We start from the raw sequence: 20609 nt of genomic DNA on the forward strand, positions 1-20609 counted from the left end.
GGCGATATGACGTTATGCATACCCACAGAGCTAAGCTATTTTGGCAGCTCTCGTATTGCTAAAATTCACTTTGGTAAATTATCAACTAGTTAATATACCAAGCGCTATATTATAGCCTATGTTTATTATTCATTGCATAAACTTACTAAAGCATATACATACGTACATATAATCACGTCTATATCCCTTTGCGGGTAGACAGAGCCAACAGTCTTGAAAAGAGTTAAAGGCCACGTTCAGCTATATGACTTTATGATGAAATTGAGATTCAAATAATAAAAACTTGCTAGCCTGTCGCCTAAAAGAAGAATCCCAAGTTTATAAGCCTATCCCTTAGTCGCCATTTACGACATCCATGGGAAAGAGATGGAGTGGTCCTATTCCTTTTCCTATTGGTGCCGGGAACAACACGGTACTTTTAAAATTCAAACTGCTTACAAACAATTTCAAATATAAATATTGTTTGGAGCTCGCAAGCCTTTAGTCAAAGGGTCGCCGTCTGAGACTGAAGGCTCATTTTTCACATCACTAGTTCCACCTTTGTCAGAATACGCGTACGTGATGCGGATTTTTTTCTACGTGATTTATTCAAATGCATCCAACCGTATTAGGTTGATAAATCAACCGATGTTGAATTCGTTTTATTGTTGAGAAATCAAATTTGCTCTCGGGTTGACCGCTATTTGCATAATTAACCAAATTTGAAGGTATGTTTAGGAAAATTGATATGGGTTTTGTTGAAATGTTTGCTTTTCGCGTCAACTCATACGAAAGTTTTAATTGCTTAATTGGTTTATTTAATTTAATTATTAAAAATAAAGTATCTGTAACTAAAACTAAAAAAAAATTGTTGTGGTTTACAGATAAGGTACTTTTTGAACATTGTCATTATGTCTAAGAAAGTGGCTTATAAGCCTATTTAACTCCGTCCTAAGCCGAAACTTGAGTTTGATAAGCTTCGGCATCGATACATTTTTAATTATAAACGACAAAACTTTGTAATTTCTCTCCTGGGGAAAAAAGGGGAGGGTTTTCATTGAAACGTCAAGTAAAATTGATGGGCTCGCTTGAGTCGTGACCAATAGTCGTATGGCGTTTGTAACTCGCCGCGTCAGTCGAACGTCCGGAGTCATTGTGGCCACACGCCCCTGCTTCCCCGGCGCGAGTTGACACGCGGCTCAATGTTATCACCATGTGACACATGTCACGTGCTCGGCCGTTCGAATTTCGAATTTGACATATAAATAGGACCATCGTAATTGAAATGTTACTGATCGCAACTCGAGCAACTTTTCGTTTTTCAAATTTGTTTACTTTTTAAAAGTGAGTTTGTTGTGCCGGCAACTTTTCGTAAACTTTTTATAACTTGTCACATATTTCCTCCTTGAGGGTACGGACTTTTTGGAAGATGTATGGAGTAATGTTCGTGCTCGTATTCGGCTTCCTGTTACTCCCGGGCCCTTCCTGCAGCAACTCAGATAATATAGGTCTGTGCACGATTTATTACAAACATAATTACTGAGGGTTTCGACTCATGGCTAATGGCGTTAAGTTAATAACACCTCGCGCGTGTTCGAGGTTTTGTATATGTTATGGGATTAGTAATTAATTGATGGCGATGTTTTTGCTTACCCCGTTTATAGATGGCTTTATTTATCTCGATTCGATCATGTTTGAAATGTTTTGCAGCTTTTGTGTTCCACGTTTCATGAGATGTATATATATATAATGATAAAATTAGTAACCTATGGTTATAGTTTATAGTAGTAATTCATATAATCTTTATTAAATATCATTATCTTTCTGGCTTTTATCGCATGGGGAGGGAAGTCAGGAGTCTGCAAATAATGCCTGACTTCTGTGTGACCTCTGTGACCCTGCCAATAGTTATAATTGCAGAATGGGGAGATTCCCTCACTCAACTTGGGTTGTGGTTTTCCAGGTGAAAAACTTTATTCCCTTAGTCGTTTCTTACCATCGACGAAAGAAATGAAGTGAGCCTTTTCTGAAATGTCTGAAAGAATGACAGACTCACACAGACCGGATTATTATAGGAATTGTTTTGTGTATATATATTAATGTATAAGTTCATTTTTTAAAGGTAATAATAAATGAATCGAAATTCCATCATTAAGCCATCGAGTATTTTCAAACTTGTCGGCTCTGTCCACCCCGTAAGGGATAAAGACGTGACATGTGTATGGAACTTTAAAGGCAAAGTATGAGCATAGTTCTTTACTATCTCCACAAAGCTGCGGTCGCCTGCGGTCGTGTCACTTAGAGCTTTTATGAGTTCGAGACTGAAAGAGGTCGTAAGTACTTCGGATAAAAGTTTAATACGCCGGGGACCCGATAGAGGCGTATTTTGTTTGTGTTAAGGATGGTTTATTATGATTGTATTTGCACATATGTGTGTATTTTATGGTAGAGATTGATGTGGCTGTAAAAATATATATATATATATATATATATATGTATATATATTTTACTTTCCTAATCAATGCCTTGAGGGTTTAAGGGGAATTGCAAAGTTAAATGAATGATATATATCAGCTCAATCCCTTAGGGGGTGCATAGAGTCTCGAGAAGACAGAAAGGCCATTAAAATGTATGAACGTTAAGGTAGACCTTTACGCTGTCAGAAGTGTGGCGTAAGCAATGACGTGTATGCAGACGCTACAGAAATCACAGAAATGGGTATTTAGTATTGTTCTTCAAACATATTTCTGTACGTACTACATACATACATACATATACACACGTTTATAGACCTTGCGGGGCAGACAGAGCCAACAGTCTCGGCCACTTTCAGCTGTATGGCAATATGATGGAATAGAGATTCAAATAGTGACAGTTTGCTAGCCCATCGTCTACAAGGGGAATCCCAGGTCTATGAGCCTATCTCTTAGTCGCTTCGCGTAACTTTTACGGCATCCATGGGAAAGATATGATTTGGTTCTATTCTTAAGTGACGGACACCGCACGGCAATTTTCCGTAACTTTCAATTATTAATTTTGAGACATTTTGTTTCACTTAACATTTAAATAAATCTCCTTTTATTTGCCGGTAGCCTGGAAGAGATCATTTAATAAGGATATTTGTGTTCTTTCTCTTACAAAACTAAAACAAACGAACAGCATTTATGATATTAGTTTAGCTTAATAGAGCAAGATCCCAGAGCCGTAAGACACAACTTATTTTCTAAAGAATGGATCTTTCGATTCTCAGTAGTCTTTCATGTACTTTTAATACCTGCATGTTTGTGAGACTTGCCCGGTGACACCTGCGCAGGTACCAGGCGAGAAAGGTAACTAAAAATCACAGTTACTTAACTTAAATTTTTATGACTCATTTTTTTATATATTTTATAGAATATTACTCTGAAGTCATATCAGAGAAGTCAGACGCTTTCCATGCGCCAGAACTTTTGTCAGACGCTTTAAAGCTCTATCAAAAAAAAATTAACTTAATTTATTTTTAAATGTCTGACTTTTATATATGTTATTCAGATAACTATTACAAAGTTGTATTAAATCAGTCAGACAGTTTGTAATGACCAAACACCCCTTAAACACAAGAATTACTCAGCCTCGAGTATGAGCGCGATAGCACAATGCGCATGCGCGTCAGAGTAAAATATCTAATATTTGAAAAGTACTTACTGTTTTCAATTTCATATTTTTGCATATCTATTCAAATACGATGAAATTTATAATTAAAATAATAATTGATCATTTTTAAAATAATATAATATATTGCATATAAATAGGGGAAAATGAATTTTTTTGTAGCAATAGCCTTTCAAAAAGAATGAAAATTTTATTTTATTTTAAACTAGCGACCCGCCCCGGCTTCGCACGGATGCACAGCCGATACTAAATATATGTATCTCTATTAGAACTAACTAAAGGACCGCCCGCAAAGCGGCAAAGTCTTGCTCCCGGCAAAAGTGTCACTTCTGCCTGCAGTCCCGCAGCGCAACCTGTTGTTTTAGGATATTGTTTAGATCTAAGAAGAACTTTTGCGTAGGTGTAGTTTTAAGAACAAAAGCTAAAAATAATCTCATGAAAATTATTAAGACTTCACGCACGACCGCTGCGTAGGGAGCAGCCGGAGCACTTCGCAACGGACCGTGCAGCAGAAATCTTAATATTTTAATTTCACCACAACTTCAAAACCAAACGTCCAATTTTAATCATTCAAGACCAAATATTATCTACATAAACTGTACGTATGAAATTATTTATTTTGATAAGGATTAATATCATGAGTAAAAAAAACGCGTTTAAATGTAGACCAAAAAAAATTCAAGATTTTTAAATAAAAATGTGTTTGTTGTGCCTCACTCGACATAGATAGGTATAGTGTGTCGCGGACTTTTTTGTAGATATTTATAAGATCTACAATTAATTAAAACATTTTATGGTTCTATCTTTTGTAGTTTAGGCAGCGTACGCAAAATAAGTAACTTTTTGGTTGATTTTTTCAGTTTGTGTCCGAAAAATCCAAATATATTACGGAACCCTATTTTTTTCCAAAATAAAATATAGTCTATGTTACTCGTGGATAATGTAGCTTTCGAATGGTGAAAGAATTTTTAAAATCGGTCCAGTAGTTTTTGAGCCTATTTCATCAAAATAATCATTTGAAATTTCATCATTTATTAAATCTCTATACTGTCCACTCAAGTCATCGTCCTCATCATCAGTTAGATTGTCGTTGCTGGCAGCATTTTCTGTAAAAATAAAATCATAAACAATTAAAAAATAAAATGACAAATATAATAATAGATTTGCAAAAATATGAAATTGAAAACAGTAAGTACTTTTCAAATATTAGATATTTTACTCTGACGCGCATGCGCATTGTGCTATCGCGCTCATACTCGAGGCTGAGTAATTCTTGTGTTTAAGGGGTGTTTGGTCATTACAAACTGTCTGACTGATTTAATACAACTTTGTTATAGTTATCTGAATAACATATATAAAAGTCAGACATTTAAAAATAAATTAAGTTATTTTTTTTTTTTGATAGAGCTTTAAAGCGTCTGACAAAAGTTCTGGCGCATGGAAAGCGTCTGACTTCTCTGATATGACTTCAGAGTAATATTCTATAAAATATATATAAAAATGAGTCATAAAAATTTAAGTTAAGTAACTGTGATTTTTAGTTACCTTTCTCGCCTGGTACCTGCGCAGGTGTCACCGGGCAAGTCTCACAAACATGCAGGTATTAAAAGTACATGAAAGACTACTGAGAATCGAAAGATCCATTCTTTAGAAAATAAGTTGTGTCTTACGGCTCTGGGATCTTGGACTATAAGTGTTTTACGTTAGTACCATATGTACAACATCAAGAAAATGAGGTCAGATGCAACCTTTGAAAAAGGGCTCAAAGCGGCACGCTTTTTAATTGGATAATATTGCTGGCAAATGTTAATATGTTTAGGCAAATGCAATATATGAAAAGAGGTATTAGGTGCCGTGTGGTTCCCGGCAGTGCCGTGTGGTTTCCTGCACCAATACAAAAAAGAATAGGACCAATCCATCTCTTTCCCATGGATGTCGTAAAAGGCGACTAAGGGATAGGATTACAAACTTGGGATTCTTTTCTAGGCGTTGGGCTAGCAACATATCACTATTTGATGCCAACTAGCTGAACGTGGCCATTCAGTCTTTTCAAGACTGTTGGCTCTGTCTACCCCGCAAGGGATATGGATGTGACCATATGTATGTATGTATGTATGTATGTAGGTATTAGGTAACTACCAATCCCCTTAAAAATAATAAAATAATATTAAAGAAGTAGTTAAATTAGCACATAATGTTATGTGTCGATTAATAGATTGGTACATACATATATGCAAACATATAATCACGTCTATACCCCTTGCGGGGAAGACAGAGCCAACAATCTCGAAAAGACCAAAGGCCACGTTCAGCTGTATATCTTAATGATAGAATCGAGATCCATATAGTGACAGGTTGCTAGCCCGTCGCCTAAAAGAAGAATCCCAAGTTTATAAGCAATTTTTTAAATAGGAACACTCCATAGCCTTTCCATGAATGTCGTAAAAAGCGACTTAGGTTAAGTCGCCTGTTACGTTAACACAAATCATGTTACCAAGTCAACAGCATATCAACCTACCCAAATTAACTGCAAATTCGCCTCTATTACCGCGTCAGTAGAGTTCCACGCATTCCTAGAGCTTAAGTCTATTAATTACACTGATCTGCATAGTTTTGTTATTATTTCTGATAACCTTAAATTGATAAAACAACTATTAAACTGCATCTAGATATGAAAGATAAATATGTAAACAAGTTCCAATTAAGTCAGGGTATCCTGTTTTCCAGGTCATGTAGGTCAGGTAGTTGTCGTTTTATTTTAATGACCTGACCTTTCATCACGTCTTTATTCCTCACGGGAAAACAGGGTGAACAGTTTCGAAAATACTGAAAGGCTACGAGCTGCTGTATGGCTTAATGATAGGATTGAGATACAATGATATAGTGGCAGGTTGCTACACCTTCGCTTATAATAATTAAGCTTCTCTCTTGATTGACTTTTACACTGTGTTTTTTATAATTCCTGACCTTTGGAGATTAATATGCACTAAGTTGTGAAAAGGTCATAATTATAGATAAACGTGTATAGAGAAGGTAATTACCAAACAAGTAAATAACGGGACTCGTTATATAAGTTAACACAAAATATTTCCACGAAATCGTTTGATACAGGAAAATATTAATTTCGTAATTCGTGGAACAGATGGGCATTTATCAAGTGTTCGGGTATTTTATTAACGGACTTAACGATATAATTTGATAATCAAAAGTTGTGAAGATCACACGAACATAATTAAACTAGTAAACTTTATCTTAAAATATTCCCTTGGTTATTATTAAAACTAAACTGCTCCATAAGTTTATGTCGACATTTGTATTTTGAGTAGAAATTAAACATATGTGTTTTGAAATATCTTTACTTTTTTGAAATTAGTTAGAAAAGTATTTCTAGTTGTGTACAAAATAACAAACAACTTGAAAGACTTCTCTTTTTAAAATAGACCTAAAACCTTTAAAATACTATCCTGTTCTTTATTTGGTCTAAATTGTTCCCAATTTCAAAATTATGGTAACTAAGTACTTTAAGCACATAAAGGTATACTTAATAAGCAATAAAGGGTTACATTCCCGAACACATAAGAAGTTATCCCTACACATTTACCTTGTCGAATTTAAAAGCCTATAATGTGGGATAAGGTGGTGGTATCTTGATGGTTGAATGGTTGAGATGCTGGTATGAAGATAAGTAATGAGCAAGTTTATTCTACCGTAACCGACTGACTTGTCGTGAGCCAATGACTGTAGACCTTAGGCACTAAAACTTTACCCAAAATTTAATTACGTGTGTAAGAAGCCCTAAGAATAAACATGTGCTCGTTCGCGAGTTCTTCACTGTTTGTTTATTCCATCAAAGAGTATGATGTCGCGGGAATCAGACGGGATCGGCGTAGCGAGCTGTAGACTCGGTGCTACGAGATCTGAATCATAATGCTACGCCGTAGAACTGGTGATTTTTAAAATCGAAAAAGAAGAAATTATTTTATTTTATGCATACGCGTATAAGTTCTGTTGTGTGGTCTGGAATTATTCTTTGTACTTTTACTTTCTCCCGGTAATTGACTTAGCGTTTGGTAACTAATCTTGGAATACAGTATTGATGGTTATCTATAAACGAATTTTGAATTATATTGTAGGTCATAATGCTAATCCGTAGAAGTAATGACGGACTTTCGCAGTTGCATTCATAAATTAAGCGGTCCGCGATTGTTATTTATGGTTTCAAAAATCTTAGATAGATAGATAGATAAAACTCTTTATTGCACCATAAGAGTAAAACATACAAAACAACACAAAGCAGACATATATGGTACAAAGGCGGACTTATCGCTAAAGCAATCTCTTCCAGTCAACCTTTGGGTGGAAGGAAATCAAACAGGAGATTGGCGTTGGCGCAGAGCAAGAAAAATAATGTTTGAACATAATAAAATACATACATAATATATATCTATATATAATACATACAAATACGCATAAATACAGATAAATACATAAAAATAACATATACTTAGGATAGAGTAGAAAGATAATGAGACCTAACGAGATTTTTGAAACTATCAATAGTCTGGGCTTTCCTGATATCGACAGGGAGAGCATTCCATAGACGGACAGCTTGTACAGTAAAAGAGTGGGAGTAAAAATTGGTGTTGAATGTCGGTATCTTCTTAGTGGCTCAAATCAGAACAATTGAATACTATTGTATTTTATTAAACTTGCGCTTTTAATGTTAATTTGGATCAAGTTCCCACTTTTACTAGTAATTATTACGGGTAAAAATAAAACGTGACAAACGTCGTCTCGACCCATAACAACTATTCCTACGACATGCAAATTGCCCACTAGAGCATTTGCAAAAATATTTTTGAACACGTACTATAGTTCACTCGTACAACTTCTTTCGCTCTTTTGTTTCAGAAAGAATATTTTCAGACTAAATCAGGTATAAACTTGTCAGAACAAACTGTAGATTGTGTGGTACGCGACCAGAATCGCAATGCTGCTGTAACTTAATGCCGTTAGACATTGGAGAAGAACGTTCCGTTTCAGTCTTCTTATTGGTACTTACTAACTTTTCCACTCTGTTATCAAAGGTGGTATCGCCAGTAAAATTCTAAGCTTCAAGCTTGCAAGGTAATATAGAACCTGATGCTACACGTATGTACTGTAAAAAGATTAAGCCATTTAGGTTTGATAGTCTATTTAACAGCAACCTTACTTAGAATTTAGAATACACTAGTCTTTACGCCTTGACTTTTAGTCATTATTACGTGAAAAACAGGTTTTTAGATCCAACTTTACGGGAAATAACTAATACGAGTACATCTAACATCGGTTTCAAGCAGCTCTCTTACAATTTGTCCAAATCTTACAAACAGCATGTAGGCATTGTGTTGTTTCAAACCGTTTTATTAGGTCTTGTGTAATAACATATCTAGAATATGTATGCTATGCTTAAATACTAAAGTAAAGCCCATTTGGTCTAGAGATTTGAAATGTTGTTATATGTTCAAAGGGTCACTAAGAAAAAAAAAACCGTAATTATAGCAGGAACTTGAATTAACTAGTTTTTTAGCTATATGCGGACGAAAGTTTCAAGATGCAGTAGGAAATCCTGTTAAAAGTATTTTTTTTTAACTAAAAAAAGTAATCTCAATAGATGTTCAACATAAAGCATTATTGTTTCCTTAGACGGTCGGTCAAGGCTCAACTTTGATGAAGGAACCCAATAGATGTTTTACATTGCAAGAACACTGCACAGACTTAATTAAACTTTTCTTGTACAGCGTTCATAAAGCCTGCTATAAAATCAAAGCCGAAGGAGGTATTTTAAAATTGATCTCAGGATATTTTTCAAGACTAGTTTTTTGCTATTGTTTGCAACTGGGAGATTTAATTTAGGACGTTTATTTTTAATGAATGGTATATTTCCACCCTAAGGTTGAGTGGAAAAAATTGCTGTAGCGATAAGTCCGCCTTTGCACCTCATAAGCTGTGTTTTTTTTTCTGTTTTTTTTTTCTTACGGTGTAATAAAGAGTTTATCCAATTAAATATATCCAAATGTTTATCTAAGAGTACCTTAAACCCGCAAGTACTTTTGGATGTTACTAGAAATATTTCATCTCTGCGCCACCTCTTCGTGAAAGACCCGCATGTGTATATCTAAACTACGATAAACTAACCTAAACCTGTGACATCTAGAAGCGACCAAATAATAAATGAAGTATCAAATAATTCAGACATAGACTTAACAGGTCAAGCTGATTCCCAAAGGAACACCACACCTATCGGGACCAGGGCCGGACTCAAACATATGTGCACGTCCATTAATCAACCTTATTTGTAAAACAAATACGCGTCCAGGGAGGAATTTGGGACACAAAGTGGATTATTTATACAAAATTTTAACCCTTCTTAATACGCGGATATTGGGGAATATTAAAAGTTTGCTCGTGTGTAACTTACTGATTGTTCGGAAAGATTTTCAAAGACCCTTTCTGATGCTTAGATGGATCACTAGTTTGAAAAGGTTGCATTCGGGAAGTGGTCCTTTTTCTCTTCTATTCATAATTTCATACTAACCCTCAGTCGCAGTATATGCAATTTGCAAAACATTTAAAAAACAGGGCATTATGTTCACAAAATACCACATTTTTGAAATACTATAATCAGAAAATATTTAAGATTTTCTTCTAATAAACAAATAAACTCAAAATTTTAGGAAATTTCACACAGAGATAACATGAATCTTTGGCAATATTTTATTTCTGTAAAATAAAAAATAACCAAGGCAAAGTCTAGAACGTAAATTTGCGTGGTATTTCATTTCTTGAAATATATCTGAATATATCTTTTGTTCCAAAAGAGTGGAGAGCGCCTCAAAGGTAAGTGTTTCCAAATCAACTTGGCTTTGCACTGTGATGCAATCTCGGCTCCATTCTTGGGAAGGCATATCGTCTGCACTTTAGTCTGATTGTACTTATTTAGGAAATGCCAACGGTACAACTTCGAGAAGAAACTTCATTTACTCGAAACTTCGGTGAATGTCCAAGAATCTTGTGTAAGCGTTATCTAGAATTACGTTTAGATGTTGGCTTTGAAGCGCGCGGTTAAAGGTCAGCTTAATAATTCACTAAGTACTTAATTAAAGTGCTAATTTACATAGTGTTAAATTGTAAAATGTAGACTACGCTTTTTGGTTTACGATGTGTCAAAGTACAGTTGAATGAATTGTTACGATAGTGGAAAACAAATTCAGTTATCATATTAGTCATAATTAGATTACATACATTAAATAAATTTAAACATTGTCTTAAGTGTTACAAACACTTTTCTGAAAACAGCATCATAATCGGTTCAGCGAAACGCTAGATAATCGCTGATAAACAATTCGTTTTATGCCGGTTTAAAACTTGAAATCTTTATTCAATATTTTTTTATTGTATAAATTTATTCAAACATCGTATGAAAAAACAAAGTTTTTGTTAGTTTCACGTAGAAATACTCAAATTATATTTTAAACAACGACAATATCATTTTTCTATCACATAAAAATGAAAATATTAAACAAAGGCGTTGCAGCACAATGTGTTAAGCGGAGTCTAGTTTCGTTTTGTATCGAATGATTCTATTTCCGATGTGATATCGCCTTCGATTCCAGCAAAAAGGTATTTCTTGTGCACCTCAGCTCAACTGCATTCTAGTTTTTTTTCTGAGAACACCGACTCGTATTGAGTCGAGACAATATTTTATATTGTCATTGAAATTGCATTCGATTTTTACGTGACAAACCAAGTGGTGGCAATATTTTTTTTGTTTCTTTTTAATTTGTTGTTCTGAGATCGCATCTGTAGTCATAATTGATTAATTCATTTACATTGCATGTATCATTTGCTGTTTTAACATATTTTTATAGATTTCGGTGAATCATACAGTTGATATGCGTACCCATCAAAGAATTTTTAATGACTCTGAGTATCTGAGCAATGTAACCTGAGCCGTTACTTTTTTTTTGTAATTAACTAATTTTTTTATGCAATTTTCGCCAAAATTATTCATTATTTGGCCGTATTTATGTTGTTTAACAAAGTAGTCCGATCTTGAGACACAAAAATATGCAAGCACCACAATTCTTCAATGTATAAATTCTGTACTAGAGTATGGCAACGATTTTTCATAAGAAATTTGACTGTATCAACGTATAATTAGAATGTACAGACTCAACCTTAAGACTCATATGATAAGTACGCGTCACAATACTTCAATCCTTTGAAATCTACAGTACTCTGTGGCCTCCAAGCAAACTCTGTTACAGCATGAAAAGGGCTAAATTCGCGGCTGTCACGTTTTTAATTAATATACGAGAAGGGCGAGGCTCCGAGGTTCACGCACGACCTCTTTGTCCCGCGTTTATGTGAAATTCATCAATTAACGTTGAGCACTGTGCCACTAAAGACGAGAACACATAAACTGATTTTTTCGTAGCACCAGGCATCTGCCCACGGCTTCGCTATCGTGCAAATTTTAGACCTCTGCGTGATATTCTGACTTTACTGTAAAAAATCTCATAAATTTATTCCTTAGATTTTACGTGAAAGAGTGAACATTGCATTTTAAATGTTCCCGTTATAAAAATATGATGAAGTTAGAATAATGTCTAATATCTCATACGAGTACAAAGTATGAGAATTTCATAGCGTACCTATTAAATAGAAAAGAATTGGAAGTTTTTATTCAATACATAAATAAAAATGCCACAATTATAACTCGATTTTTATTCTTTAACCTAAAAAAGAACTTCAAATTATAACCCAAAGGCACGTCCTATGTTATATTTTTATATAAATAATCCCAGCGCATTCATTATTGTGTACCCACCCTAACATCCCGGGGAAACATAAAGTGGTTATTTTGGTACCGCGTGTGTACCGGAATAATGGAGAGATGCTATTATCATTAGTTTCCTAGTAAATTTTCCTGTGATTTAATGCTGGCATAGAGTGATCGTTATCAGTAGAGCTCACGTGATCGTGGACACGTCCCTACTCATCTATATGTGTTAAAGAGGAAACTAACTAATTGTCTATCATATCAACTCACAGAGAAAATCACTAGTTGTGCGATTTTAAATTTGATATAAGTAAGATACGTTTCTTGTGGTCTACGATTGAGATACGATTTCCTGATATCCTCGTTGGAAAAGCATATTCTTAGTTAGTTTACCTTGCTTATATTTATTAATGAGAATGTCTGTTTGTCTGCGCTTTCACAGCTAAATCGCTGGACCGAATCAAATGAAATTTGGTTAGCACATAGTTAAATACCCGCGTTCTAACATAGAAGACGGTATTTTTGGAAATTCCCGCGGGAACATGAGATAACGGGAGTTTACGCGAGCGGAGCTGCGGGTGAACTCAATAAACAAAGTAAAGGGAATATTTCATGCATACACAAAATAAATTGAAATACTTTTTGTTTTGATAATGATTATTTCAAGTATTCTTATTTGATTCGTTAGTTTAATAAAGAAAATAAAAACTTTACAAGTGGATAGCAAACAGTAAATTAGTTCTGAAATATTTAAATTTGATGTCGCGTTTTGCCGCGGAGTCACCTATGTATGAAAATTTGGTAATGACTCACTCATAACATGCTTTAGTTACATACCTACTCTATCATAAAAAAGGCAAAAAACTACTTCGCTTTATTTGCCGCTGTCCTTGTTTACTTATTTTTCTTCACTCAGTTTATTGATCTCTTACAAGTATTATCATTATTTAATCAATATCCCTTGAAATATATTATGTAAACTTAAATAATGTTGATAAACCTTACTTTTTCAACGAAAGGCAATATTGTATAAACAAAGTAAATCTATAAATCTTGGCGGTAAATAGCAATATCCGATGGGGCGAGTCGTCCATCAAGGTTTAACCTAACATATTGGCCCGACAAGTTAGGGACAAGGGTGACTACATACTACATACACTACACGGAAAAAATGTTTTCACCAAACACAATATTTGGCTAAGGAAAATCCCTCTTTGCAAACACGCACGTCAAAATCGGATTTCTATGTAAAATTGTTAAGATAACATGCGGTTTTTTGAACGAAAATACATATAGTTCGTTGACTTTTACGGAGTAAACTTGTGGTGTGTTAAAACATACTCGTAGCTCGTAGCGTAAAACCTTTGGCCGAGCCTTTTCGGGTACATTCGCGTTAAACAATCTCTTATATTACAAGTAATTTATATAGGTACTTGATCAGTCCTTTACAGGAAGGGTAGCCAGAGACATTTTTATATTTGTCACTTTAAAATTCATACTTCATAAAAACATTTTTAGACTTTCCCGTTGCATTGTACTATTTATATATAATACTGTTATATTTATAAGTAAGTAAAATGTATTTTCTATTTTTCGGTGAAATTGTGGCATTCAAAAATTGCTGGCCCTGGGCTTTTATTTGGTTTACCTCGAAATTGTTGAATAAACTCATAATCTCATGTTTCCTTAATAATGTTACTTATTAAGGTTTAACATTTTTCATTTGGATATAAGACGGCAGCGTTATGAAATATTCATTAGATTTCTTTATTAAGTTGATACTTTTAAACGACAACTTTTATTATTTTACATTAATACACGCCACTTTCCAGGAGAGGCAGACATAGTCTACATCTTTCACTGATTGCCTGATTGACTGACATATCGTTGTACAGCCTAAACCTCTAAACTTGAAAATTGTATTTTATGTAGCTTAAGGGTACTGTATAAAGGGGTTTTTTCACGAAATTTCCACTGAACGAGAAAGTAACGATTCAGTGGTATTTCTTTTTACGCGGGTAGACCCGCGGGCATACGCTAGTTATTTTATCAACGAAGTTTTATTCTCAGAAGGAAAGTACGTATTTGGATTTTCTTAGTATGGGTAGATAACCCACGCATAATTCACCCCCAGGGTATTTGAGCAGGAACCATATGAGTTTCAAAATGTTACCTGTTGCAAAGTTCATGTGCCATGTGGTTTCCGGCACTTAGAATAGAACCACTCCATGTCTTTCACCTGGATGTTGTAAAAGGCGACTTAGGGATAGGCTTATAAATAAACTTGGGATTCCTCTTGTAGGCGATGGGCTGGCAACCTGTCACTATTTCAATACACACCTTACAGCTTAACGTGGCCTTTCAGTTTAAGTCTGTCGGCACTGTCTACCCGCAAGAGAACGTCACTAGTATGTATGTATGCAAAGTTCTTTACTCTTCGAGCTAGGGGTATACCCCGATGAAAAATTAACTAGTCAGTGATAGCCGTCATATCTCAACGGCTTTTAAAAATGTGTGATGAACGTGGATGAAGCAAATGATGTATGCAGGAATCGTGGCGGACTTATGTAGTCTCTGTTAACCCTCCTCCAATATGCGTTTGTCGTGCACACTACAAACTGTCATATAGATCCCATCTTCTGTACGAGCCTTGAGTTAATATAAAAACTACAACCATAAATGGTGCATCATCGCGTTGTTAAAAAAAAGTTGTTAAACTATGCGAACAGTAATAAAATATTTCAATAAAGCTAGCGAAAAAGGAATTTAATTTTAACAACGCAAGGTTGAAATTCCGCTTTTGTTGGTTGCCAACCGTTGGGCCGCCGCCATAGGTTTTTCATCGGCATTTGGAAAAGTTTCGGCATAACTAGGGATGCAAGGTGGTTCTAATATCGATAAATTTATCGATAATCCTACTACTATTATAAAGGCGAAAGTTTGTATGGATGTTTGTTACTCTTTCACGCAAAAACTACTGAACCGATTACCATGAAATTTGGTATGTAGGTAGCTGAAGACCCAGAATAACACATAGGCTACTTTTTATCCCAGAGTTCCCGCGGGATTGATAGGGTTTCCATGCGGACGAAGTCGCGGGCGGCCTCTAGTTTTATCATATTGATGAAAATACCAATTAGCTTTAAGATCGACTGTTTATATCGAAAATATCGATATTTGTTATATGTTTATTTATCTGTAAATTACTTACAATAATAGTTCGTCGAATTCTCTGATAACCTATAATATGAACAATATTAAGGTCTTCCTGCACTTGAATACTTCCCAAAATTATTATGTCTAACGATATTTTCTCCATATCGTATTATCATATGAAGATTGTGAGATATCGATGTAGTTATCGATGCTATCAGATTTTCGATTTATCGTTGCAACCCTAAGCGTAACGGTAATTTAGCGACAGCCATTAAAATATTCCGGCCCATTTTGACGAAACCGCAATGAATTTTGTGCCTCAATTGCTGTATTGAAGCGAAAAGTTATTCTTTGTGGCAATAAATAGAAGTATTTTCTTTTCATTTCAACAGGAAATATTTTAGACAGCTAAGAATTAGTTGTTGATAATAAATAGTTATAGCTATTCTTTTGTGGCCTTTTAGTCTGTCTATCCCGTAAGGGACAAAGACACATATATTTTTAGTTTCAAATGAATAATGTTTATCAGTCTCATTTCATTTTCCTTAGGCAGTATCATTCGCTTTTAAAAAAAGAATTCTTTATTAATTAACTATGGTAGTTCTAAAAATGACCGCATGGTTTCCGTAGAATATACATATAAGGGCCACTTCATATTTCCTTGCGAATATCATAAATGGCGAAAACAATTGAATAAATTGTCCTTACATTATTGGCGATATCTTCTGTGCATAGCTAACGTTCGGAATATTTAGTTCTGGAGATATCTTACCTCTTATCTTTATCTTAGTGTAAGGACACTGCACCTTTGTTAAGTAATATCAAGCATATATAAGAGAACGAATTTAAATTGTACTTTATTTATTTCTTATGTATAATAAAGACTTTATAAACAAACAAATTAAAAACTACAAATACTTTTATTATAATGACACATTTGATTACTGTAACGCATCCTCATGCTTTTTATGCTGCCTCTTTGATTCTGGATTTTCCTTTTTATTTTGGTTGACTGAAAGAAGTCGCGATTGGGATAAGTCCGTTATTGTATATATTCTTCTAAATCCAATGACCGTTTTAGAATTTATATAGTTGTATTTATATTTAAGTACCTACAATAAAGAGTTTACGAACAAACTTTTATCTATGAGATAAGATGTGCTTTTCTTCAGATTTTCGATAAGCGACCAGAGTAACGGACAAAAGCTTGAATAGAAATGTATTACATAAAGGAATTGTCAGTGCGACATAATTTTCGTACCTTTACGACCTTTGTCATGCGTCACGTCAATTGTCAAAACTCCATTTGAAAACCCTTCATCACAAAGCGAGGACATCAGATAAAAAGTCCATCTGTCAATGAAACGAAGCTCCATCTCCTTAATTTGCGGGAAACATGAAAGCCAAAACAAACGTTGATAATATTTCCCAAAATTCCCTTCGGTCTAATTGAATTAATTAAGTAAATGATCTCACGGTCTTACTATTAATTATACGAATTTCCCTCTAAATTGTATAGGTATCGGCAATGAGCATTCGCTGTTTGATTAATTAGTTACAATATTTAATTATAGATATAATAATTAAGACCTTTGATTCCCTAGTGATTATTAACATATGGCTTTGTGTTTGATTCCTGGGTAAATTTATTGTCATTGAAAAGATATTTTGGGCTGATTAATAAAATAAAAATCGAAAAGGGAACTAAACATTTAAGTTAGATAACACACTTTACCATGTTTTTTTTTATGATAATGACCTCGGTCAAACATTTTTATCACGTCCTGGCCGAAAATAATAACCCAAACCTCAGAGAGAAAAAAATAATATTTTTGGTAGGAAAATACGAGTATACACTACTAGCTGTCCCGGCAAACGTTTTTTTGCCATATAAATAAATTTTAAGTAAGTATGTTATTTCTAGTGAAAAAAATGTTAAGGTGAACAACCCTTACTACTAAGGGGTATGAAAAATAAATGATGGCTGATACTCAGACCTACTCAATATGCTTAGGAAATTTCATTAGAATCAGTCAAGCCGTTTCGGAGGAGTACGGGAACGAACATTGTGACGCGAGAATTTTATATATAATATAATATAACCATATATTTAAAAACACGAGGTATATTATCAGCAGCAATTTTTGTGTTCCGTTATTTTGTTAGACGCATCGTGTGTCTTTTTAATAGAAGCATGCGGTTTTGATCTTGAAATAATGGCAAGGTAGGTATTGTATGAAATGTATTTCGCAGACCTCCAATGAAGAAGAGACAAAAGATAGGCCATCACATGTGACGCAGATGACGTCATGAGGGAAATCGTGTGAAACAATAGTAGACAGATAAATGCGTATAGAAGGTGTTCGTAGAATTCCCGGGAGATAGCCTAAAGGGGGTGACATAATACGCTATTTTTAATACTATTTTAAAGAATAGATGTTTTCTCATATGATGGAAACATAGCGAAGAAAACATACATACATACATACATAAACTCACGCCTCTTTCCCGGAGGGGTAGGCAGAGACTACCTCTTTCCACTTGCCACGATCCCTGCATACTTCCTTTGCTTCATCCACATTCATAACTCTCTTCATGCAAGCTCGGCGGTTTCGGGCACTTTTGACCTGACCCTTCACCAGGACGTCCTTAATTTGATCAAGATATGTTCGTCTAGGTCTTCCCACCGAAGCGAAGAAAAATATGTAAAAAATGCTGTAAATAATCCTAGATTAGTGTAACTCAACCAATCTTGAATCATTGATATTTACACCAATAAAATTAGGGATTTAAGTCCCCCACTACAACGTCATGTTAAGGGAACTAATATGCTTGAAACGGTTTTTGGTTTGTAATGAGTTTCAAAATTATATTTCAGAAAACAGTGAATATTTATCTTACGAACAGATAAGAGTAAGATCACGCCTCTTTCCAGGAGGTGTAAGCAGAGATTAATACTTCTTTTTCTTCAACCATGGATCAATTATTTCCTGCATTCCCGTCGGTTAAGGGTACTTTTGCGTGACGTGAAGTTTTACAAAACTATCATTTATACCTATAATATTGAAAGGATAAAGTACATTATCCTTTCAATATTCCCATACTTAAAAAAAAATCCTTTATAAACCTATCCGAAAACGGATAACAATTTATAGTTTTAGACAAAATAAAATTTTATTTTTAAAAATATACATTAGATCTGTATGTGGGACCAACGCATCAATTAAAAAAACTCTTCTCAAATTCTATAGAAGTACATATGTAGCTTAAATGAGACTGACCGCAGTCAAACTGTGAAAACAGTTTTGCGGAATATTGTTTTTAAGTTTCATTATGATTATTGTGTAATAAATAAATAAATAAAAAAAAAATAAATAAAAAAAATACAGTTCCATGTGAAAGTCTCCTAAAGACTGAAAATTGATGGGTCTGTGTGGGATAGCAGTAGATAGCGAGCAATGAATGGCGTGTAAGCGGGGACAGGGGATTTTTTAAGATAAACCCACACCGTTTGTTTGTTTGATACTGTATGAGGGATGAGAACTGATAATAGGATGTTTGTGATCTATATGTAAGGAATTAAAACATTATAATAGCTCATATTTTATACCTACACATTGCATCTTTATCTCTGTCTTCTCAGACAGAGCTATCCACATTGTGCTGGAAAATTGAGATTCAGAGTATTTGACAAAGAATCTTCGTTTACAGCTAAAGCTTCTTTTAAATTGACTTTTACAATTAATACGGGAACCATGTTCTCCCAAGGTCATCTTTTTTGAACCGTTTTTTCAACTTTTCGTCTCTACCAAATTAACATTTACTAGAACTTATTGCTTTTTTTACTCATTTTACTCACTTTATATAAATATAATATGCATCTCTTTTCCACAGCTCTTCTTCTGGGTACTCTCAAAATGATGCAGCGTGCCTCCTGTGATGATGAGATGGTCTCCCTGGCGTGCCCCACGGGAACAGCTATCAGCATCCAAGTGGCCCAGTATGGGAAAGCGACGGGGGAGGGGAGGAGTTGTGTTGCGCAGGAGTCGAGAGGTGTCGACGTGGAAGTGGTGGGAGAAGAATGTTTGTGGCCTAATACTATGCAGGTAAGTGTCAATGGATTATTAAAATCATACATAAATATTTCACGTCTTTATTATGTTGTAGACGGAACCAACAGTTTCCAAAAGACTCGATGGAATTGAGATTCATATATTGACAGGTTATTATCCCATCGACTACAAGAGGAATCCAACAAATTTTGTAAGCCTATTTCTTAGTCACCTTTGACGACATCCATGAGAAAGATAGATACATAGATAGATAAAACTCTTTATTGCACCATGAGAGTAAAACTTAAAAAACAGCATAAAAGAGACAAAAGTGGTACAACGGCGGACTTGTCGCTAATGCAATCTCTTCCAGTCAACCTTTGGGTGAAAGGAAACCAAACAGGAGATTGGCGCTGGCGCAGAGCAAGATAAATAAATGCTTTAACAAAGCAAACAGGATGTATACCTATATATAATACGTAGAAATAAATATATAAATATTAAGTGGTTCTATTCCAAACTGCAACTATGATATTGTTGTTATTTATTTTGCTTATAATTTATCCGAAGTCTATCACGAATACCAGAGCAGAACCTACCTATATGCTGCTAGATTTATTACATCAAACGTTAAGAGTGGAAATCAGTCATCCAGTATTATTCAAATCATAATGCTGAAATGATAATAGGATTGAAGTTAACATTAGCCCACTTTGACCCGACATAAGTACTGCATGGATAAGCTGGGGTCATAATGACGTGGTAATGATATGAGTATCGATCAATTTCAGATAGCCTTAGTAATTAGCACACACTAGTAATATGAGGCATTTAATTTAATTATTAGAAACGTTGATCTAGTATTGAGTGATAATAGAAAGATCTCTGTCTACCCCTCCGGTAAAAAGGCGTGATGTATGTTTGTTCAAACATTTGAATCTCAATTC

At 34.6% G+C, this 20609-nt stretch overlaps 1 protein-coding gene across 1 annotated transcript in view; it reads left to right on the forward strand.

Annotated features, from left to right (window-relative positions):
• Positions 1-1408: 1408 nt before the first annotated feature.
• Positions 1409-20609, forward strand: part of LOC106141618 (uncharacterized) — a 33056-nt gene continuing 13855 nt past the window's right edge. Inside the window, exons 1-2 of the mRNA XM_060947087.1 lie at positions 1409-1487; positions 19505-19716. Coding sequence (XP_060803070.1) covers positions 1409-1487; positions 19505-19716 — 291 coding nt within the window. The remainder of the gene's footprint in view (positions 1488-19504; positions 19717-20609) is intronic.

This window comes from Amyelois transitella, chromosome 12, assembly GCF_032362555.1.
Source record: "Amyelois transitella isolate CPQ chromosome 12, ilAmyTran1.1, whole genome shotgun sequence".
Lineage (NCBI taxonomy): Eukaryota > Metazoa > Arthropoda > Insecta > Lepidoptera > Pyralidae > Amyelois > Amyelois transitella.